Here is a 22,764-nt window from a genome sequence, read left to right as displayed (position 1 = left end):
AGGTGATGGATGAAGTAATAAGTGTCTCAGTAGGTGTTGAATGGGTGCTGGAAGAAGTTGAAATTGTCTCAGTAACAGGAAAATGGGTATTGGTGGAAGATGAAGCCGTCTCAGTCAGATTAGAGTGGGTAGTGAAGGATGATGGCTTTGTCTCAGTTAAAGAGGAAATTGAGCTTACGGGAGTTGAGACTGCCTCAGTAGGTGTAGAGGTGATGGATGATGTAATAGATGTCTCAGTAGGTGTTGAATGGGTGCTGGAAGAAGTTGAAATTGTCTCAGTAACAGGAAAATGGGTATTGGTGGAAGATGAAGCCGTCTCAGTCAGATTAGAGTGGGTAGTGAAGGATGATGGCTTTGTCTCAGTTTTTGAGGAAATTAGGCTTACGTAAGTTGAGACTGTCTCAGTAGGTGTAGAGGTGATGGATGAAGTAATAAGTGTCTCAGTAGGTGTTGAATGGGTGCTGAAAGAAGTTGAAATTGTCTCAGTAGCAGGAAAATGGGTACTGGTGGAAGATGAAGCCGTCTCTGTAGGTTTAGAGTGGGTGGTGGAGGAAGCTGGCGTAGCCTCAGATGCTGTAGAAATAGAGCTTATGGAAGTTGAGACTATCTCAGTAGGTGTAGAGGTGATGGATGAAGTAATAAGCGTCTCAGTCGGTGTTGAATGGGTGCTGGAAGAAGTTGAAAATGTCTCAGTAACAGGAAAATGGGTACTGGAGGAAGATGAAGTCTTCTCAGTAGATTTAGAGTGGGTGGTGAAGGAAATAGGTGTTGTCTCAGTTGCTGTAGAAATAGAGCTTATGGACGTTGAGACTTTCTCAGTAGGTGTAGAGGTGATGGATGAAGTTATAAGTGTTTCTGCAGGTGTGGAATGTGCGCTGGAAGCAGTTGAGAATGTCTCAGTAACAGGAAAATGAGTGCTGGAGGAAGACGTAGCAGTCTCTGTAGCTATAGAGTGGGTGGTGGATGACGCTGGCTTTGTCTCAGTTGCTGTTGAAATGGAGCTTAGTGAAGTGGAGATTATCTCAGTAGGTGTAGAGGTGATGGATGAAGTTATATGTGTCTCAGTTGGCATTGAATGGATGCTGGAAGAAGTTGAAAATGTCTCAGTAACAGGAAGATGAGTGCTGGAGGAAGAAGTAGCAGTCTCAGTAGCTATAGAGTGGGTGGTGGATGAAGCTTGCTTTGTCTCAGTTGTTGTTGAAATTGAGTTTATTAAAGTTGAGACTATCTCAGTAGGTGTAAAGGTGGTGGATGAAGTTATGAGTGTCTCTGCAGCTGTGGAATTTGTGCTGGAAACAGTTGAAAATGTCTCAGTAACAGGAAAATGGGTACTGGAGGAAGATGAATCCGTCTCAGTAGGTGTAGATTGGGTAATGGAGGAAGCTGGTGTTTTCTCAGTTGTTGTATAAATGGAGCTTACGGAAGTTGAGACTGTCTCAGCAGGGTTGGAGGTGCTGTATGAAGTTATAAGTGTCTCAGTAGGTGTTGAATGGGTGCTGGAAGAAGTTGAAAATGTCTCAGTAACAGGAAAATGGGTGCTGTAGGATGATGAAGCAGTCTCAATAGGATTAGAGTTGGTGGAGGAGGAAGCTGGCATTGTCTCAGTTGATGTTGAAATGGAGTTTATTGAAGTTGAGACTATCTCAGTAGGTGTAAAGGTGGTGGATGAAGTTATGAGTGTCTCTGCAGCTGTGGAATGTGTGCTGGAAAAAGTTGAGAATGTCTCAGTAATAGGATAATGGGTGCTGGAGGAAGAAGTACCTTTCTCAGTAGGTATAGAGTGGGGGGGTGATGAAGCTGGCTTTGTCTCAGTTTCTGTAGAAATGGAATTCATTGAAGTTGAGACTATCTCAGTAAGTGTAGAGGTGATGGATGAAGTTATGAGTGTCTCAGTTGGCGTTGAATGCATATTGGAAAAAGGTGAAAATGTCTCAGTAACAGGAAAATGGGTACTGGAGGAAGATGAAGCCGTCTCAGTAGGTGCAGAGTGGGTAGTGAAGGATGATGACGCTGTCTCAGTTGTTGAAGAAATTGAGCTTACGGAAGTTGAGACTGCCTCAGTAGGTGTAGAGGTGATGGATGATGTAATAGGTGTCTCAGTAGGTGTTGAATGGGTGCTGGAAGAAGTTGAAATTGTCTCAGTAACAGGAAAATGGGTACTGGTGGAAGATGAAGCCGTCTCAGTCAGTTTAGAGTGGGTAGTAAAGGATGATGGCTTTGTCTCAGTTTTTGAGGAAATTAGGCTTACGTAAGTTGAGACTGTCTCAGTAGGTGTAGAGGTGATGGATGAAGTAATAAGTGTCTCAGTAGGTGTTGAATGGGTGCTGAAAGAAGTTGAAATTGTCTCAGTAGCAGGAAAATGGGTACTGGTGGAAGATGAAGCCGTCTCTGTAGGTTTAGAGTGGGTGGTGGAGGAAGCTGGCGTAGACTCAAATGCTGTAGAAATAGAGCTTATGGAAGTTGAGAGTATCTCAGTAGGTGTAGAGGTGATGGATGAAGTAATAGGTGTCTCAATAGGTGTTGAATGGGTGCTTGAAGAAGTTGAGAATGTCTCAGTAAGAGGAAAATGGGTGCTGGAGTAAGATGAAGCAGTCTCAGTAGATTTAGAGTGGGTAGTGGAAGAAGCTGGCTTTGTCTCCGTTGCTGTAGAAATGGAGTTTATTGAAGTTGAGACTATCTCAGTAGGTGTAGAGGTGCTGGATGAAGTTATATGTGTCTCTTCAGGTGTTGAGTGGGTTCTGAAAGAAGGCGAGAATGTCTCAGTAACAGGAAAATGGGTGCTGGAGGAAGAAGTAGCAGTCTCAGTTGGTTTAGAGTGGGTGGTGAAAGAAGAAGGCGTTGTCTCAGTTGCTGTAGAAGTGGAGGTTAATGAAGTTGAGACTATTTCGGTAGGTGTAGAGGTGATGGATGAAGTTTTAAGTGTCTCAGTTGGCATTGAATTGATGCTGGAAGAAGTGGAAAATGTCTCAGTAACAGGAAAATGGGTGCTGGAGGAAGAAGTAGCAGTCTCAGTCAGTTTAGAGTGGGTAGTGAAGGATGATGGCCTTGTCTCAGTTGTTGAGGAAATTAGGCTTACGGAAGTTGAGACTGCCTCAGTAGCTGTAGAGGTGATGGATGTAGTAAGTGTCTCTGTAGGTGTTGAATGGGTGCTGGAAGAAGTTGTAAATGTCTCAGTAACAGGAAAATGTGTACTGGAGGAAGATGAAGCCATCTCAGTAGGTTTAGAGTGGGTGGTGGAGGAAGATGGCATTGTCTCAGATGCTGTAGAAATAGAACTTATGGAAGTTGAGACTGTCTCAGGAGGTGTAGAGGTGATGGATGAAGTTATAAGTGTCTCAGTTGGAGTTGAATGGATGCTGGAAGAAGTTGAAAATGTCTCAGTAACAGGAAAATGGGTGTTGGAGGAAGATGAAGCAGTCTCAGTCGGTTTAGAGTGGGTAGTGAAGGATGATGGCGTTGTCTCAGTTGTTGAGGAAATTGAGCTTACGGGAGTTGAGACTGTCTCAGTAGGGGTAGAGGTGATGGATGAAGTAATAAGTGTCTCAGTAGGTGTTGAATGGGGGCTGGAAGAAGTTGAAAATGTCTCAGTAACAGGAAAATGGGTACTGGAGAAAGATGAAGCCGTCTCAGTAGGTGTAGAGTGGGTAGTGAAGGATGATGACGCTGTCTCAGTTGTTGAAGAAATTGAGCTTACGGAAGTTGAGACTGCCTCAGTAGGTGTAGAGGTGATGGATGATGTAATAGGTGTCTCAGTAGGTGTTGAATGGGTTCTGGAAGAAGTTGAAATTGTCTCAGTAACAGGAAAATGGGTATTGGTGGAAGATGAAGCCGTCTCAGTCAGATTAGAGTGGGTAGTGAAGGATGATGGCTTTGTCTCAGTTTTTGAGGAAAGTAGGCTTACGTAAGTTGAGACTGTCTCAGTAGGTGTAGAGGTGATGGATGAAGTAATAAGTGTCTCAGTAGGTGTTGAATGGGTGCTGAAAGAAGTTGAAATTGTCTCAGTAGCAGGAAAATGGGTACTGGTGGAAGATGAAGCCATCTCTGTAGGTTTAGAGTGGGTGGTGGAGGAAGCTGGCATAGCCTCAGATGCTGTAGAAATAGAGCTTATGGAAGTTGAGACTATCTCAGTAGGTGTAGAGGTGATGGATGAAGTAATAAGCGTCTCAGTAGGTGTTGAATGGGTGCTGGAGGAAGTTGAAAATGTCTCAGTAACAGGAAAATGGGTACTGGAGGAAGATGAAGTCTTCTCAGTAGATTTAGAGTGGGTGGTGAAGGAAATAGGCGTTGTCTCAGTTGCTGTAGAAATAGAGCTTATGGACGTTGAGACTGTCTCAGTAGGTGTAGAGGTGATGGATGAAGTTATAAGTGTTTCTGCAGGTGTGGAATGTGCGCTGGAAGCAGTTGAGAATGTCTCAGTAACAGGAAAATGAGTGCTGGAGGAAGACGTAGCAGTCTCTGTAGCAATAGAGTGGGTGGTGGATGAAGCTGGCTTTGTCTCAGTTGCTGTTGAAATGGAGCTTAGTGAAGTGGAGATTATCTCAGTAGGTGTAGAGGTGATGGATGAAGTTATATGTGTCTCAGTTGGCATTGAATGGATGCTGGAAGAAGTTGAAAATGTCTCAGTAACAGGAAGATGAGTGTTGGAGGAAGACGTAGCAGTCTCAGTAGCTATAGAGTGGGTGGTGGATGAAGCTGGCTTTGTCTCAGTTGTTGTTGAAATTGAGTTTATTAAAGTTGAGACTATCTCAGTAGGTGTAAAGGTGGTGGATGAAGTTATGAGTGTCTCTGCAGCTGTGGAATTTGTGCTGGAAACAGTTGAAAATGTCTCAGTAACAGGAAAATGTGTACTGGAGGAAGATGAATCCGTCTCAGTAGGTGTAGATTGGGTAATGGAGGAAGCTGGTGTTTTCTCAGTTGTTGTATAAATGGAGCTTACGGAAGTTGAGACTGTCTCAGCAGGGTTGGAGGTGCTGTATGAAGTTATTAGTGTCTCAGTAGGTGTTGAATGGGTGCTGGAAGAAGTTGAAAATGTCTCAGTAACAGGAAAATGGGTGCTGGAGGATGATGAAGCAGTCTCAATAGGTTTAGAGTTGGTGGAGGAGGAAGCTGGCATTGTCTCAGTTGCTGTTGAAATGGAGTTTATTGAAGTTGAGACTATCTCAGTAGGTGTAAAGGTGGTGGATGAAGTTAGGAGTGTCTCTGCAGCTGTGGAATGTGTGCTGGAAAAAGTAGAGAATGTCTCAGTAATAGAATAATGGGTGCTGGAGGAAGAAGTACCTTTCTCAGTAGGTATAGAGTGGGGGGGTGATGAAGCTGGCTTTGTCTCAGTTTCTGTAGAAATGGAATTTATTGAAGTTGAGACTATCTCAGTAAGTGTAGAGGTGATGGATGAAGTTATGAGTGTCTCAGTTGGCGTTGAATGCATATTGGAAAAAGGTGAAAATGTCTCAGTAACAGGAAAATGGGTACTGGAGGAAGATGAAGCTGTCTCAGTAGGTGCAGAGTGGGTAGTGAAGGATGATGACGCTGTCTCAGTTGTTGAAGAAATTGAGCTTACGGAAGTTGAGACTGCCTCAGTAGGTGTAGAGGTGATGGATGATGTAATAGGTGTCTCAGTAGGTGTTGAATGGGTGCTGGAAGAAGTTGAAATTGTCTCAGTAACAGGAAAATGGGTACTGGTGGAAGATGAAGCCGTCTCAGTCAGTTTAGAGTGGGTAGTAAAGGATGATGGCTTTGTCTCAGTTTTTGAGGAAATTAGGCTTACGTAAGTTGAGACTGTCTCAGTAGGTGTAGAGGTGATGGATGAAGTAATAAGTGTCTCAGTAGGTGTTGAATGGGTGCTGAAAGAAGTTGAAATTGTCTCAGTAGCAGGAAAATGGGTACTGGTGGAAGATGAAGCCGTCTCTGTAGGTTTAGAGTGGGTGGTGGAGGAAGCTGGCGTAGACTCAGATGCTGTAGAAATAGAGCTTATGGAAGTTGAGAGTATCTCAGTAGGTGTAGAGGTGATGGATGAAGTAATAGGTGTCTCAATAGGTGTTGAATGGGTGCTTGAAGAAGTTGAGAATGTCTCAGTAAGAGGAAAATGGGTGCTGGAGTAAGATGAAGCAGTCTCAGTAGATTTAGAGTGGGTAGTGGAAGAAGCTGGCTTTGTCTCCGTTGCTGTAGAAATGGAGTTTATTGAAGTTGAGACTATCTCAGTAGGTGTAGAGGTGCTGGATGAAGTTATATGTGTCTCTTCAGGTGTTGAGTGGGTTCTGAAAGAAGGCGAGAATGTCTCAGTAACAGGAAAATGGGTACTGGACGAAGAAGTAGCAGTCTCAGTTGGTTTAGAGTGGGTGGTGAAAGAAGAAGGCGTTGTCTCAGTTGCTGTAAAAGTGGAGGTTAATGAAGTTGAGACTATTTCGGTAGGTGTAGAGGTGATGGATGAAGTTTTAAGTGTCTCAGTTGCCATTGAATTGATGCTGGAAGAAGTGGAAAATGTCTCAGTAACAGGAAAATGGGTGCTGGAGAAAGAAGTAGCAGTCTCAGTCAGTTTAGAGTGGGTAGTGAAGGATGATGGCCTTGTCTCAGTTGTTGAGGAAATTAGGCTTACGGAAGTTGAGACTGCCTCAGTAGGTGTAGAGGTGATGGATGTAGTAAGTGTCTCTGTAGGTGTTGAATGGGTGCTGGAAGAAGTTGTAAATGTCTCAGTAACAGGAAAATGTGTACTGGACGAAGATGAAGCCATCTCAGTAGGTTTAGAGTGGGTGGTGGAGGAAGATGGCATTGTCTCAGATGCTGTAGAAAAAGAGCTTATGGAAGTTGAGACTGTCTCAGGAGGTGTAGAGGTGATAGATGAAGTTATAAGTGTCTCAGTTGGAGTTGAATGGATGCTGGAAGAAGTTGAAAATGTCTCAGTAACAGGAAAATGGGTGTTGGAGGAAGATGAAGCAGTCTCAGTCGGTTTAGAGTGGGTAGTGAAGGATGATGGCGTTGTCTCAGTTGTTGAGGAAATTGAGCTTACGGGAGTTGAGACTGTCTCAGTAGGGGTAGAGGTGATGGATGAAGTAATAAGTGTCTCAGTAGGTGTTGAATGGGGGCTGGAAGAAGTTGAAAATGTCTCAGTAACAGGAAAATGGGTACTGGAGGAAGATGAAGCCGTCTCAGTAGGTGTAGAGTGGGTAGTGAAGGATGATGACGCTGTCTCAGTTGTTGAAGAAATTGAGCTTACGGAAGTTGAGACTGCCTCAGTAGGTGTAGAGGTGATGGATGATGTAATAGGTGTCTCAGTAGGTGTTGAATGGGTGCTGGAAGAAGTTGAAATTGTCTCAGTAACAGGAAAATGGGTATTGGTGGAAGATGAAGCCGTCTCAGTCAGATTAGAGTGGGTAGTGAAGGATGATGGCTTTGTCTCAGTTTTTGAGGAAATTAGGCTTACGTAAGTTGAGACCGTCTCAGTAGGTGTAGAGGTGATGGATGAAGTAATAAGTGTCTCAGTAGGTGTTGAATGGGTGCTGAAAGAAGTTGAAATTGTCTCAGTAGCAGGAAAATGGGTACTGGTGGAAGATGAAGCCGTCTCTGTAGGTTTAGAGTGGGTGGTGGAGGAAGCTGGCGTAGCCTCAGATGATGTAGAAACAGAGCTTATGGAAGTTGAGACTATCTCAGTAGGTGTAGAGGTGATGGATGAAGTAATAGGTGTCTCAATAGGTGTTGAATGGGTGCTGAAAGAAGTTGAAATTGTCTCAGTAGCAGGAAAATGGGTACTGGTGGAAGATGAAGCCATCTCTGTAGGTTTAGAGTGGGTGGTGGAGGAAGCTGGCGTAGCCTCAGATGCTGTAGAAATAGAGCTTATGGAAGTTGAGACTATCTCAGTAGGTGTAGAGGTGATGGATGAAGTAATAAGCGTCTCAGTAGGTGTTGAATGGGTGCTGGAGGAAGTTGAAAATGTCTCAGTAACAGGAAAATGGGTACTGGAGGAAGATGAAGTCTTCTCAGTAGATTTAGAGTGGGCGGTGAAGGAAATAGGCGTTGTCTCAGTTGCTGTAGAAATAGAGCTTATGGACTTTGAGACTGTCTCAGTAGGTGTAGAGGTGATGGATGAAGTTATAAGTGTTTCTGCAGGTGTGGAATGTGCGCTGGAAGCAGTTGAGAATGTCTCAGTAACAGGAAAATGAGTGCTGGAGGAAGACGTAGCAGTCTCTGTAGCTATAGAGTGGGTGGTGGATGAAGCTGGCTTTGTCTCAGTTGCTGTTGAAATGGAGCTTAGTGAAGTGGAGATTATCTCAGTAGGTGTAGAGGTGATGGATGAAGTTATATGTGTCTCAGTTGGCATTGAATGGATGCTGGAAGAAGTTGAAAATGTCTCAGTAACAGGAAGATGAGTGCTGGAGGAAGACGTAGCAGTCTCAGTAGCTATAGAGTGGGTGGTGGATGAAGCTGGCTTTGTCTCAGTTGTTGTTGAAATTGAGTTTATTAAAGTTGAGACTATCTCAGTAGGTGTAAAGGTGGTGGATGAAGTTATGAGTGTCTCTGCAGCTGTGGAATTTGTGCTGGAAACAGTTGAAAATGTCTCAGTAACAGGAAAATGTGTACTGGAGGAAGATGAATCCGTCTCAGTAGGTGTAGATTGGGTAATGGAGGAAGCTGGTGTTTTCTCAGTTGTTGTATAAATGGAGCTTCCGGAAGTTGAGACTGTCTCAGCAGGGTTGGAGGTGCTGTATGAAGTTATTAGTGTCTCAGTAGGTGTTGAATGGGTGCTGGAAGAAGTTGAAAATGTCTCAGTAACAGGAAAATGGGTGCTGGAGGATGATGAAGCAGTCTCAATAGGTTTAGAGTTGGTGGAGGAGGAAGCTGGCATTGTCTCAGTTGCTGTTGAAATGGAGTTTATTGAAGTTGAGACTATCTCAGTAGGTGTAAAGGTGGTGGATGAAGTTAGGAGTGTCTCTGCAGCTGTGGAATGTGTGCTGGAAAAAGTAGAGAATGTCTCAGTAATAGAATAATGGGTGCTGGAGGAAGAAGTACCTTTCTCAGTAGGTATAGAGTGGGGGGGTGATGAAGCTGGCTTTGTCTCAGTTTCTGTAGAAATGGAATTTATTGAAGTTGAGACTATCTCAGTAAGTGTAGAGGTGATGGATGAAGTTATGAGTGTCTCAGTTGGCGTTGAATGCATATTGGAAAAAGTTGAAAATGTCTCAGTAACAGGAAAATGGGTACTGGAGGAAGATGAAGCCGTCTCAGTAGGTGCAGAGTGGGTAGTGAAGGATGATGACGCTGTCTCAGTTGTTGAAGAAATTGAGCTTACGGAAGTTGAGACTGCCTCAGTAGGTGTAGAGGTGATGGATGATGTAATAGGTGTCTCAGTAGGTGTTGAATGGGTGCTGGAAGAAGTTGAAATTGTCTCAGTAACAGGAAAATGGGTACTGGTGGAAGATGAAGCCGTCTCAGTCAGTTTAGAGTGGGTAGTAAAGGATGATGGCTTTGTCTCAGTTTTTGAGGAAATTAGGCTTACGTAAGTTGAGACTGTCTCAGTAGGTGTAGAGGTGATGGATGAAGTAATAAGTGTCTCAGTAGGTGTTGAATGGGTGCTGAAAGAAGTTGAAATTGTCTCAGTAGCAGGAAAATGGGTACTGGTGGAAGATGAAGCCGTCTCTGTAGGTTTAGAGTGGGTGGTGGAGGAAGCTGGCGTAGACTCAGATGCTGTAGAAATAGAGCTTATGGAAGTTGAGAGTATCTCAGTAGGTGTAGAGGTGATGGATGAAGTAATAGGTGTCTCAATAGGTGTTGAATGGGTGCTTGAAGAAGTTGAGAATGTCTCAGTAAGAGGAAAATGGGTGCTGGAGTAAGATGAAGCAGTCTCAGTAGATTTAGAGTGGGTAGTGGAAGAAGCTGGCTTTGTCTCCGTTGCTGTAGAAATGGAGTTTATTGAAGTTGAGACTATCTCAGTAGGTGTAGAGGTGCTGGATGAAGTTATATGTGTCTCTTCAGGTGTTGAGTGGGTTCTGAAAGAAGGCGAGAATGTCTCAGTAACAGGAAAATGGGTGCTGGAAGAAGAAGTAGCAGTCTCAGTTGGTTTAGAGTGGGTGGTGAAAGAAGAAGGCGTTGTCTCAGTTGCTGTAGAAGTGGAGGTTAATGAAGTTGAGACTATTTCGGTAGGTGTAGAGGTGATGGATGAAGTTTTAAGTGTCTCAGTTGGCATTGAATTGATGCTGGAAGAAGTGGAAAATGTCTCAGTAACAGGAAAATGGGTGCTGGAGGAAGAAGTAGCAGTCTCAGTCAGTTTAGAGTTGGTAGTGAAGGATGATGGCCTTGTCTCAGTTGTTGAGGAAATGAGGCTTACGGAAGTTGAGACTGCCTCAGTAGGTGTAGAGGTGATGGATGTAGTAAGGTTCTCTGTAGGTGTTGAATGGGTGCTGGAAGAAGTTGTAAATGTCTCAGTAACAGGAAAATGTGTACTGGAGGAAGATGAAGCCATCTCAGTAGGTTTAGAGTGGGTGGTGGAGGAAGATGGCATTGTCTCAGATGCTGTAGAAATAGAGCTTATGGAAGTTGAGACTGTCTCAGGAGGTGTAGAGGTGATGGATGAAGTTATAAGTGTCTCAGTTGGAGTTGAATGGATGCTGGAAGAAGTTGAAAATGTCTCAGTAACAGGAAAATGGGTGTTGGAGGAAGATGAAGCAGTCTCAGTCAGTTTAGAGTGGGTAGTGAAGGATGATGGCGTTGTCTCAGTTGTTGAGGAAATTGAGCTTACGGGAGTTGAGACTGTCTCAGTAGGTGTAGAGATGATGGATGAAGTAATAAGTGTCTCAGTAGGTGTTGAATGGGGGCTGGAAGAAGTTGAAAATGTCTCAGTAACAGGAAAATGGGTACTGGAGGAAGATGAAGCCGTCTCAGTAGGTGTAGAGTGGGTAGTGAAGGATGATGACGCTGTCTCAGTTGTTGAAGAAATTGAGCTTACGGAAGTTGAGACTGCCTCAGTAGGTGTAGAGGTGATGGATGATGTAATAGGTGTCTCAGTAGGTGTTGAATGGGTGCTGGAAGAAGTTGAAATTGTCTCAGTAACAGGAAAATGGGTATTGGTGGAAGATGAAGCCGTCTCAGTCAGATTAGAGTGGGTAGTGAAGGATGATGGCTTTGTCTCAGTTTTTGAGGAAATTAGGCTTACGTAAGTTGAGACTGTCTCAGTAGGTGTAGAGGTGATGGATGAAGTAATAAGTGTCTCAGTAGGGGTTGAATGGGTGCTGAAAGAAGTTGAAATTGTCTCAGTAGCAGGAAAATGGGTACTGGTGGAAGATGAAGCCGTCTCTGTAGGTTTAGAGTGGGTGGTGGAGGAAGCTGGCGTAGCCTCAGATGCTGTAGAAATAGAGCTTATGGAAGTTGAAACTATCTCAGTAGCTGTAGAGGTGATGGATGAAGTAATAGGTGTCTCAATAGGTGTTGAATGGGTGCTGAAAGAAGTTGAAATTGTCTCAGTAGCAGGAAAATGGGTACTGGTGGAAGATGAAGCCATCTCTGTAGGTTTAGAGTGGGTGGTGGAGGAAGCTGGCGTAGCCTCAGATGCTGTAGAAATAGAGCTTATGGAAGTTGAGACTATCTCAGTAGGTATAGAGGTGATGGATGAAGTAATAAGCGTCTCAGTAGGTGTTGAATGGGTGCTGGAAGAAGTTGAAAATGTCTCAGTAACAGGAAAAAGGGTACTGGAGGAAGATGAAGTCTTCTCAGTAGATTTAGAGTGGGTGGTGAAGGAAATAGGCGTTGTCTCAGTTGCTGTAGAAATAGAGCTTATGGACGTTGAGACTGTCTCAGTAGGTGTAGAGGTGATGGATGAAGTTATAAGTGTTTCTGCAGGTGTGGAATGTGCGCTGGAAGCAGTTGAGAATGTCTCAGTAACAGGAAAATGAGTGCTAGAGGAAGACGTAGCAGTCTCTGTAGCTATAGAGTGGGTGGTGGATGAAGCTGGCTTTGTCTCAGTTGCTGTTGAAATGGAGCTTAGTGAAGTGGAGAGTATCTCAGTAGGTGTAGAGGTGATGGATGAAGTTATATGTGTCTCAGTTGGCATTGAATGGATGCTGGAAGAAGTTGAAAATGTCTCAGTAACAGGAAGATGAGTGCTGGAGGAAGACGTAGCAGTCTCAGTAGCTATAGAGTGGGTGGTGGATGAAGCTGGCTTTGTCTCAGTTGTTGTTGAAATTGAGTTTATTAAAGTTGAGACTATCTCAGTAGGTATAAAGGTGGTGGATGAAGTTATGAGTGTCTCTGCAGCTGTGGAATTTGTGCTGAAAACAGTTGAAAATGTCTCAGTAACAGGAAAATGTGTACTGGAGGAAGATGAATCCGTCTCAGTAGGTGTAGATTGCGTAATGGAGGAAGCTGGTGTTTTCTCAGTTGTTGTATAAATGGAGCTTACGGAAGTTGAGACTGTCTCAGCAGGGTTGGAGGTGCTGTATGAAGTTATAAGTGTCTCAGTAGGTGTTGAATGGGTGCTGGAAGAAGTTGAAAATGTCTCAGTAACAGGAAAATGGGTGCTGGAGGATGATGAAGCAGTCTCAATAGGTTTAGAGTTGGTGGAGGAGGCAGCTGGCATTGTCTCAGTTGCTGTTGAAATGGAGTTTATTGAAGTTGAGACTATCTCGGTAGGTGTAAAGGTGGTGGATGAAGTTAGGAGTGTCTCTGCAGCTGTGGAATGTGTGCTGGAAAAAGTTGAGAATGTCTCAGTAATAGGATTATGGGTGCTGGAGGAAGAAGTACCTTTCTCAGTAGGTATAGAGTGGGGGGGTGATGAAGCTGGCTTTGTCTCAGTTTCTGTAGAAATGGAATTTATTGAAGTTGAGACTATCTCAGTAAGTGTAGAGGTGATGGATGAAGTTATGAGTGTCTCAGTTGGCGTTGAATGCATATTGGAAAAAGTTGAAAATGTCTCAGTAACAGGAAAATGGGTACTGGAGGAAGATGAAGCCGTCTCAGTAGGTGCAGAGTGGGTAGTGAAGGATGATGACGCTGTCTCAGTTGTTGAAGAAATTGAGCTTACGGAAGTTGAGACTGCCTCAGTAGGTGTAGAGGTGATGGATGATGTAATAGGTGTCTCAGTAGGTGTTGAATGGGTGCTGGAAGAAGTTGAAATTGTCTCAGTAACAGGAAAATGGGTACTGGTGGAAGATGAAGCCGTCTCAGTCAGTTTAGAGTGGGTAGTAAAGGATGATGGCTTTGTCTCAGTTTTTGAGGAAATTAGGCTTACGTAAGTTGAGACTGTCTCAGTAGGTGTAGAGGTGATGGATGAAGTAATAAGTGTCTCAGTAGGTGTTGAATGGGTGCTGAAAGAAGTTGAAATTGTCTCAGTAGCAGGAAAATGGGTACTGGTGGAAGATGAAGCCGTCTCTGTAGGTTTAGAGTGGGTGGTGGAGGAAGCTGGCGTAGACTCAGATGCTGTAGAAATAGAGCTTATGGAAGTTGAGAGTATCTCAGTAGGTGTAGAGGTGATGGATGAAGTAATAAGTGTCTCAGTAGGTGTTGAATGGGTGCTGAAAGAAGTTGAAATTGTCTCAGTAGCAGGAAAATGGGTACTGGTGGAAGATGAAGCCGTCTCTGTAGGTCTAGAGTGGGTGGTGGAGGAAGCTGGCGTAGCCTCAGATGCTGTAGAAATAGAGCTTATGGAAGTTGAGACTATCTCAGTAGGTGTAGAGGTGATGGATGAAGTAATAGGTGTCTCAATAGGTGTTGAATGGGTGCTGAAAGAAGTTGAAATTGTCTCAGTAGCAGGAAAATGGGTACTGGTGGAAGATGAAGCCGTCTCTGTAGGTTTAGAGTGGGTGGTGGAGGAAGCTGGCGTAGCCTCAGATGCTGTAGAAATAGAGCTTATGGAAGTTGAGACTATCTCAGTAGGTGTAGAGGTGATGGATGAAGTAATAAGCGTCTCAGTAGGTGTTGAATGGGTGCTGGAAGAAGTTGAAAATGTCTCAGTAACAGGAAAATGGGTACTGGAGGAAGATGAAGTCTTCTCAGTAGATTTAGAGTGGGTGGTGGAGGAAATAGGCGTTGTCTCAGTTGCTGTAGAAATAGAGCTTATGGACGTTGAGACTGTCTCAGTAGGTGTAGAGGTGATGGATGATGTAATAGGTGTCTCAGTAGGTGTTGAATGGGTGCTGGAAGAAGTTGAAAGTGTCTCAGTAACAGGAAAATGGGTATTGGTGGAAGATGAAGCCGTCTCAGTCAGATTAGAGTGGGTAGTGAAGGATGATGGCTTTGTCTCAGTTTTTGAGGAAATTAGGCTTACGTAAGTTGAGACTGTCTCAGTAGGTGTAGAGGTGATGGATGAAGTAATAAGTGTCTCAGTAGGTGTTGAATGGGTGCTGAAAGAAGTTGAAATTGTCTCAGTAGCAGGAAAATGGGTACTGGTGGAAGATGAAGCCGTCTCTGTAGGTTTAGAGTGGGTGGTGGAGGAAGCTGGCGTAGCCTCAGATGCTGTAGAAATAGAGCTTATGGAAGTTGAGACTATCTCAGTAGCTGTAGAGGTGATGGATGAAGTAATAGGTGTCTCAATAGGTGTTGAATGGGTGCTGAAAGAAGTTGAAATTGTCTCAATAGCAGGAAAATGGGTACTGGTGGAAGATGAAGCCATCTCTGTAGGTTTAGAGTGGGTGGTGGAGGAAGCTGGCGTAGCCTCAGATGCTGTAGAAATAGAGCTTATGGAAGTTGAGACTATCTCAGTAGGTATAGAGGTGATGGATGAAGTAATAAGCGTCTCAGTAGGTGTTGAATGGGTGCTGGAAGAAGTTGAAAATGTCTCAGTAACAGGAAAAAGGGTACTGGAGGAAGATGAAGTCTTCTCAGTAGATTTAGAGTGGGTGGTGAGGGAATTAGGCGTTGTCTCAGTTGCTGTAGAAATAGAGCTTATGGACGTTGAGACTGTCTCAGTAGGTGTAGAGGTGATGGATGAAGTTATAAGTGTTTCTGCAGGTGTGGAATGTGCGCTGGAAGCAGTTGAGAATGTCTCAGTAACAGGAAAATGAGTGCTAGAGGAAGACGTAGCAGTCTCTGTAGCTATAGAGTGGGTGGTGGATGAAGCTGGCTTTGTCTCAGTTGCTGTTGAAATGGAGCTTAGTGAAGTGGAGATTATCTCAGTAGGTGTAGAGGTGATGGATGAAGTTATATGTGTCTCAGTTGGCATTGAATGGATGCTGGAAGAAGTTGAAAATGTCTCAGTAACAGGAAGATGAGTGCTGGAGGAAGAAGTAGCAGTCTCAGTAGCTATAGAGTGGGTGGTGGATGAAGCTGGCTTTGTCTCAGTTGTTGTTGAAATTGAGTTTATTAAAGTTGAGACTATCTCAGTAGGTATAAAGGTGGTGGATGAAGTTATGAGTGTCTCTGCAGCTGTGGAATTTGTGCTGGAAACAGTTGAAAATGTCTCAGTAACAGGAAAATGTGTACTGGAGGAAGATGAATCCGTCTCAGTAGGTGTAGATTGCGTAATGGAGGAAGCTGGTGTTTTCTCAGTTGTTGTATAAATGGAGCTTACGGAAGTTGAGACTGTCTCAGCAGGGTTGGAGGTGCTGTATGAAGTTATAAGTGTCTCAGTAGGTGTTGAATGGGTGCTGGAAGAAGTTGAAAATGTCTCAGTACCAGGAAAATGGGTGCTGGAGGATGATGAAGCAGTCTCAATAGGTTTAGAGTTGGTGGAGGAGGCAGCTGGCATTGTCTCAGTTGCTGTTGAAATGGAGTTTATTGAAGTTGAGACTATCTCAGTAGGTGTAAAGGTGGTGGATGAAGTTAGGAGTGTCTCTGCAGCTGTGGAATGTGTGCTGGAAAAAGTTGAGAATGTCTCAGTAATAGGATAATGGGTGCTGGAGGAAGAAGTACCTTTCTCGGTAGGTATAGAGTGGGGGGGTGATGAAGCTGGCTTTGTCTCAGTTTCTGTAGAAATGGAATTTATTGAAGTTGAGACTATCTCAGTAAGTGTAGAGGTGAGGGATGAAGTTATGAGTGTCTCAGTTGGCGTTGAATGCATATTGGAAAAAGGTGAAAATGTCTCAGTAACAGGAAAATGGGTACTGGAGGAAGATGAAGCCGTCTCAGTAGGTGCAGAGTGGGTAGTGAAGGATGATGACGCTGTCTCAGTTGTTGAAGAAATTGAGCTTACGGAAGTTGAGACTGCCTCAGTAGGTGTAGAGGTGATGGATGATGTAATAGGTGTCTCAGTAGGTGTTGAATGGGTGCTGGAAGAAGTTGAAATTGTCTCAGTAACAGGAAAATGGGTACTGGTGGAAGATGAAGCCGTCTCAGTCAGTTTAGAGTGGGTAGTAAAGGATGATGGCTTTGTCTCAGTTTTTGAGGAAATTAGGCTTACGTAAGTTGAGACTGTCTCAGTAGGTGTAGAGGTGATGGATGAAGTAATAAGTGTCTCAGTAGGTGTTGAATGGGTGCTGAAAGAAGTTGAAATTGTCTCAGTAGCAGGAAAATGGGTACTGGTGGAAGATGAAGCCGTCTCTGTAGGTTTAGAGTGGGTGGTGGAGGAAGCTGGCGTAGACTCAGATGCTGTAGAAATAGAGCTTATGGAAGTTGAGAGTATCTCAGTAGGTGTAGAGGTGATGGATGAAGTAATAGGTGTCTCAATAGGTGTTGAATGGATGCTGGAAGAAGTTGAAAATGTCTCAGTAACAGGAAGATGAGTGCTGGAGGAAGAAGTAGCAGTCTCAGTAGCTATAGAGTGGGTGGTGGATGAAGCTGGCTTTGTCTCAGTTGTTGTTGAAATTGAGTTTATTAAAGTTGAGACTATCTCAGTAGGTATAAAGGTGGTGGATGAAGTTATGAGTGTCTCTGCAGCTGTGGAATTTGTGCTGGAAACAGTTGAAAATGTCTCAGTAACAGGAAAATGTGTACTGGAGGAAGATGAATCCGTCTCAGTAGGTGTAGATTGCGTAATGGAGGAAGCTGGTGTTTTCTCAGTTGTTGTATAAATGGAGCTTACGGAAGTTGAGACTGTCTCAGCAGGGTTGGAGGTGCTGTATGAAGTTATAAGTGTCTCAGTAGGTGTTGAATGGGTGCTGGAAGAAGTTGAAAATGTCTCAGTAACAGGAAAATGGGTGCTGGAGGATGATGAAGCAGTCTCAATAGGTTTAGAGTTGGTGGAGGAGGCAGCTGGCATTGTCTCAGTTGCTGTTGAAATGGAGTTTATTGAAGTTGAGACTATCTCAGTAGGTGTAAAGGTGGTGGATGAAGTTAGGAGTGTCTCTGCAGCTGTGGAATGTGTGCTGGAAAAAGTTGAGAATGTCTCAGTAATAGGATAATGGGTGCTGGAGGAAGAAGTACCTTTCTCGGTAGGTATAGAGTGGGGGGGTGATGAAGCTGGCTTTGTCTCAGTTTCTGTAGAAATGGAATTTATTGAAGTTGAGACTATCTCAGTAAGTGTAGAGGTGAGGGATAAAGTTATGAGTGTCTCAGTTGGCGTTGAATGCATATTGGAAAAAGGTGAAAATGTCTCAGTAACAGGAAAATGGGTACTGGAGGAAGATGAAGCCGTCTCAGTAGGTGCAGAGTGGGTAGTGAAGGATGATGACGCTGTCTCAGTTGTTGAAGAAATTGAGCTTACGGAAGTTGAGACTGCCTCAGTAGGTGTAGAGGTGATGGATGATGTAATAGGTGTCTCAGTAGGTGTTGAATGGGTGCTGGAAGAAGTTGAAATTGTCTCAGTAACAGGAAAATGGGTACTGGTGGAAGATGAAGCCGTCTCAGTCAGTTTAGAGTGGGTAGTAAAGGATGATGGCTTTGTCTCAGTTTTTGAGGAAATTAGGCTTACGTAAGTTGAGACTGTCTCAGTAGGTGTAGAGGTGATGGATGAAGTAATAAGTGTCTCAGTAGGTGTTGAATGGGTGCTGAAAGAAGTTGAAATTGTCTCAGTAGCAGGAAAATGGGTACTGGTGGAAGATGAAGCCGTCTCTGTAGGTTTAGAGTGGGTGGTGGAGGAAGCTGGCGTAGACTCAGATGCTGTAGAAATAGAGCTTATGGAAGTTGAGAGTATCTCAGTAGGTGTAGAGGTGATGGATGAAGTAATAGGTGTCTCAATAGGTGTTGAATGGGTGCTTGAAGAAGTTGAGAATGTCTCAGTAAGAGGAAAATGGGTGCTGGAGTAAGATGAAGCAGTCTCAGTAGATTTAGAGTGGGTAGTGGAAGAAGCTGGCTTTGTCTCTGTTGCTGTAGAAATGGAGTTTTTTGAAGTTGAGACTATCTCAGTAGGTGTAGAGGTGCTGGATGAAGTTATATGTGTCTCTTCAGGAGTTGAGTGGGTTCTGAAAGAAGGCGAGAATGTCTCAGTAACAGGAAAATGGGTGCTGGAGGAAGATGAAGCAGTCTCAGTTGGTTTAGAGTGGGTGGTGAAAGAAGAAGGCGTTGTCTCAGTTGCTGTAGAAGTGGAGGTTAATGAAGTTGAGACTATTTCAGTAGGTGTAGAGGTGATGGATGAAGTTTTAAGTGTCTCAGTTGGCATTGAATTGATGCTGGAAGAAGTGGAAAATGTCTCAGTAACAGGAAAATGGGTGCTGGAGGAAGAAGTAGCAGTCTCAGTCAGTTTAGAGTGGGTAGTGAAGGATGATGGCCTTGTCTCAGTTGTTGAGGAAATTAGGCTTACGGAAGTTGAGACTGCCTCAGTAGGTGTAGAGGTGATGGATGTAGTAAGTGTCTCTGTAGGTGTTGAATGGGTGCTGGAAGAAGTTGTAAATGTCTCAGTAACAGGAAAATGTGTACTGGAGGAAGATGAAGCCATCTCAGTAGGTTTAGAGTGGGTGGTGGAGGAAGATGGCATTGTCTCAGATGCTGTAGAAATAGAGCTTATGGAAGTTGAGACTGTCTCAGGAGGTGTAGAGGTGATGGATGAAGTTATAAGTGTCTCAGTTGGAGTTGAATGGATGCTGGAAGAAGTTGAAAATGTCTCAGTAACAGGAAAATGGGTGTTGGAGGAAGATGAAGCAGTCTCAGTCGGTTTAGAGTGGGTAGTGAAGGATGATGGCGTTGTCTCAGTTGTTGAGGAAATTGAGCTTACGGGAGTTGAGACTGTCTCAGTAGGTGTAGAGGTGATGGATGAAGTAATAAGAGTCTCAGTAGGTGTTGAATGGGGGCTGGAAGAAGTTGAAAATGTCTCAGTAACAGGAAAATGGGTACTGGAGGAAGATGAAGCCGTCTCAGTTGGTGTAGAGTGGTTAATGGATGAAGCTGGCTTTGTCTCAGTTGCTGTAGAAATGGATTTTATTGAAGTTGAGACTATCTCCGTATGTGTAGAAGTGCTGGATGAAGTTATAATTGTCTCTTCAGGTGTAGAGTGTGTTCTGGAAGAAGTTGAAAATGTCTCAGTAACAGGAAAATGGGTGCTGGAGGAAGAAGTAGCCGTCTCAGTCGGTGTAGAGTGGGTGGTGAAAGAAGAAGGCGTTGTCTCAGTTGCTGTAGAAGTGGAGCTTAATGAAGTTAAGACTATCTCGGTAGGTGTAGAGGTGATGGATGAAGTTATAATTGTCTCCGTTGGCGTTGAATGGATGCTGGAAGAAGTTGAAAAGGCCTCAGTAACAGGAAACTGGGTGCTGGAGGAAGATGAAGCAGTCTCAGTCGGTTTAGAGTGGGTAGTGAAGGATGATGGCGTTGTCTCAGTTGTTGAGGAAATTGAGCTTACGGGAGTTGAGACTGTCTCAGTAGGTGTAGAGTTGATGGATGAAGTAATAAGTGTCTCAGTAAGTGTTGAATGGGGGCTGGAAGAAGTTGAAAATGTCTCAGTAACAGGAAAGTGGGTACTGGAGGAAGATGAAGCCGTCTCAGTTGGTGTAGAGTGGGTAATGGATGAAGCTTGTGTTTTCTCTGTTGCTGTAGAAATAGAGTTCACGGAAGTTGAGACTGTCTCAGCAGGTTTAGAGGTGCTGTATGAAGTTATAAGTATCTTTGCAGGGGTGGAATGGCTGCTGGATGAAGTTGAAAATCTCTCAGTCGGTGTAGAGCTGCTAGAGGAAGTTATTAGTGTCTCTGTAGGTGACAAATTAGTACTGGAAGAAGCTGAGAATCTCTCAATAGGTGTAACATGGGTGCTGGAGGAAGATGTAGCAGTCTCTGTAGGTTTAGAATGGGTGGTGAAAGAAGCAGGCGTTGTCTCAGTTGCTGTAGAAGTGAAGCTTAGTGAAGTTGAGATTATCTCGGTAGGTGTAGAGGTGATGGATGAAGTTATAAGTGTCTCAGTTGGCGTTAAAATGATGCTGGAAGAAGTGGAAAATTTCTCAGTAACAGGAAAATGGGTGCTGGAGGAAAATGAAGCAGTCTCAGTAGATTTAGAGTGGGTAGTGGATGAAGCTGGCTTTGTCTCCGTTGCTGTAGAAATGGAGTTTATTGAAGTTGACACTATCTCCATAGGTGTAGAGGTGCTGGATGAAGTTATAAGTGTCTCTTCAGGTGTGGAGTGTGTTCTGGAAGATGTTGAGAATGTCTCAGTAACAAGAAAATGGGTGCTGGAGGAAGAAGTAGCAGTCTCAGTCGGTTTAGAGTGAGTGGTGACAGAAGCAGGCGTTGTCTCGGTTGCTGTAGAAATGGAGCTTGGTGAAGTTGAGACTATCTTGGTAGGTGTAGAGGTTTTGGATGAAGTTATAAGTGTCTCAGTTGGCGTTGAATGGATGCTGGAAGAAGTTGAAAATGTCTCAGTAACAGGAAAATGGGTGCTGGGGGAAGATGAAGCAGTCTCAGTCGGTTTAGAGTGGGTAGTGAAGGATGATGGCGTTGTCTCAGTTGTTGAGGAAATTGAGCTTACGGGAGTTGAGACTGTCTCAGTAGGTGTAGAGGTGATGGATGAAGTATTAAGTGTCTCAGTAGGTGTTGAATGGGGGCTGGAAGAAGTTGAAAATGTTTCAGTAACAGCAAAATGGGTACTGGAGGAAGATGAAGCCGTCTCAGTGACTGTAGAGTGGTTAATGGATGAAGCTGGCTTTGTCTCAGTTGCTGTAGAAATGGATTTTATTGAAGTTGAGACTATCTCAATAGGTGTAGAGGTGCTGGATGAAGTTATAAGTGTCTCTTCTGGTGTGGAGTGTGTTCTGGAAGACGTTGAGAATGTCTCAGTAACAGGAAAATGGGTGCTGGAGGAAGAAGTAGCAGTCTCAGTCGGTTTAGAGTGAGTGGTGAAAGAAGCAGGCGTTGTCTCGGTTGCTGTAGAAATGGAGCTTAGTGAAGTTGAGACTATCTTGGTAGGTGTAGAGGTTATGGATGAAGTTATACGTGTCTCAGGTGGCGTTGAATTGATGCTGGAAGAAGTTGAAAATGTCTCAGTAACAGGAAAATGGGTGCTGGAGGAAGATGAAGCAGTCTCAGTCGGTTTAGAGTGGGTAGTGAAGGATGATGGCGTTGTCTCAGCAGTTGAGGAAATTGAGCTTACGGGAGTTGAGACTGTCTCAGTAGGTGTAGAGGTGATGGATGAAGTAATAAGTGTCTCAGTAGGTGTTGAATGGGGGCTGGAAGAAGTTGAAAATGTCTCAGTTACAGGAAAATGGGTACTGGAGGAAGATGAAGCCGTCTCAGTTGCTGTAGAGTGGGTAATGGATGAAGCTTGTGTTTTCTCTGTTGCTGTAGAAATGGAGTTCACGGTAGTTGAGACTGTCTCAGCAGGTTTAGAGGTGCTGTATGAAGTTATAAGTATCTTTGCAGGTGTGGAATGGCTGCTGGATGAAGTTGAAAATCTCTCAGTCGGTGTAGAGCTGCTAGAGGAAGTTATTAGTGTCTCCGTAGGTGACAAATTAGTACTGGAAGAAGCTGAGAATCTCTCAATAGGTGTAACATGGGTGCTGGAGGAAGATGTAGCAGTCTCTGTAGGTTTAGAGTGGGTGGTGAAAGAAGAAGGCGTTGTCTCAGTTGCTGTAGAAGTGAAGCTTAGTGAAGTTGAGACTATCTTGGTAGGTGTAGAGGTGATGGATGAAGTTATAAGTTTCTCAGTTGGCGTTGAAATGATGCTGGAAGAAGTGGAAAATGTCTCAGTAACAGGAAAATGGGTGCTGGAGGAAAATGAAGCAGTCTCAGTAGATTTAGAGTGGGTAGTGGATGAAGCTGGCTTTGTCTCCGTTGCTGTAGAAATGGAGTTTATTGAAGTTGAGACTATCTCCGTAGGTGTAGAGGGGCTGGATGAAGTTATAAGTGTCTCTTCAGGTGTGGAGTGTGTTCTGGAAGAAGTTGAAAATGTCTCAGTAACAGCAAAATGGGTACTGGAGGAAGATGACGCCGTCTCAGTTGGTGTAGAGTGGTTACTGGATGATGCTGGCTTTGTCTCAGTTGCTGTAGAAATGGATTTTATTGAAGTTGAGACTATCTCAATAGGTGTAGAGGTGCTGGATGAAGTTATAAGTTTCTCTTCTGGTGTGGAGTGTGTTCTGGAAGACGTTGAGAATGTCTCAGTAACAGGAAAATGGGTTCTGGAGGAAGAAGTAGCAGTCTCAATCGGTTTAGAGTGAGTGGTGACAGAAGCAGGCGTTGTCTCGGTTGCTGTAGAAATGGAGCTTGGTGAAGTTGAGACTATCTTGGTAGGTGTAGAGGTTTTGGATGAAGTTATAAGTGTCTCAGTTGGCGTTGAATGGATGCTGGAAGAAGTTGAAAATGTCTCAGTAACAGGAAAATGGGTGCTGGGGGAAGATGAAGCAGTCTCAGTCGGTTTAGAGTGGGTAGTGAAGGATGATGGCGTTGTCTCAGTTGTTGAGGAAATTGAGCTTACGGGAGTTGAGACTGTCTCAGTAGGTGTAGAGGTGATGGATGAAGTATTAAGTGTCTCAGTAGGTGTTGAATGGGGGCTGG

The 22,764-nt window shown here is 44.0% G+C and overlaps 1 protein-coding gene across 1 annotated transcript in view; it reads right to left on the bottom strand.

The window, feature by feature from the left end:
* MUC12 (mucin 12, cell surface associated) overlaps positions 1-22,318 on the bottom strand; it is a gene marked incomplete at its 5' end in the record, with an annotated part of 144,962 nt that extends 122,644 nt beyond the window's left edge. The window contains one exon of the mRNA XM_085637118.1: positions 179-22,318. Coding sequence (XP_085493244.1) covers positions 179-22,318 — 22,140 coding nt within the window. The remainder of the gene's footprint in view (positions 1-178) is intronic.
* Between the last annotated feature and the right edge of the window lie 446 nt (positions 22,319-22,764).

This window comes from Triturus cristatus, chromosome 12 (genome assembly GCF_964204655.1).
Source record: "Triturus cristatus chromosome 12, aTriCri1.1, whole genome shotgun sequence".
Taxonomy (NCBI): Eukaryota; Metazoa; Chordata; class Amphibia; order Caudata; family Salamandridae; genus Triturus; species Triturus cristatus.
Note: the sequence above shows the minus strand (reverse complement) of the source record. Positions and strands in the feature narration are given on the sequence as shown.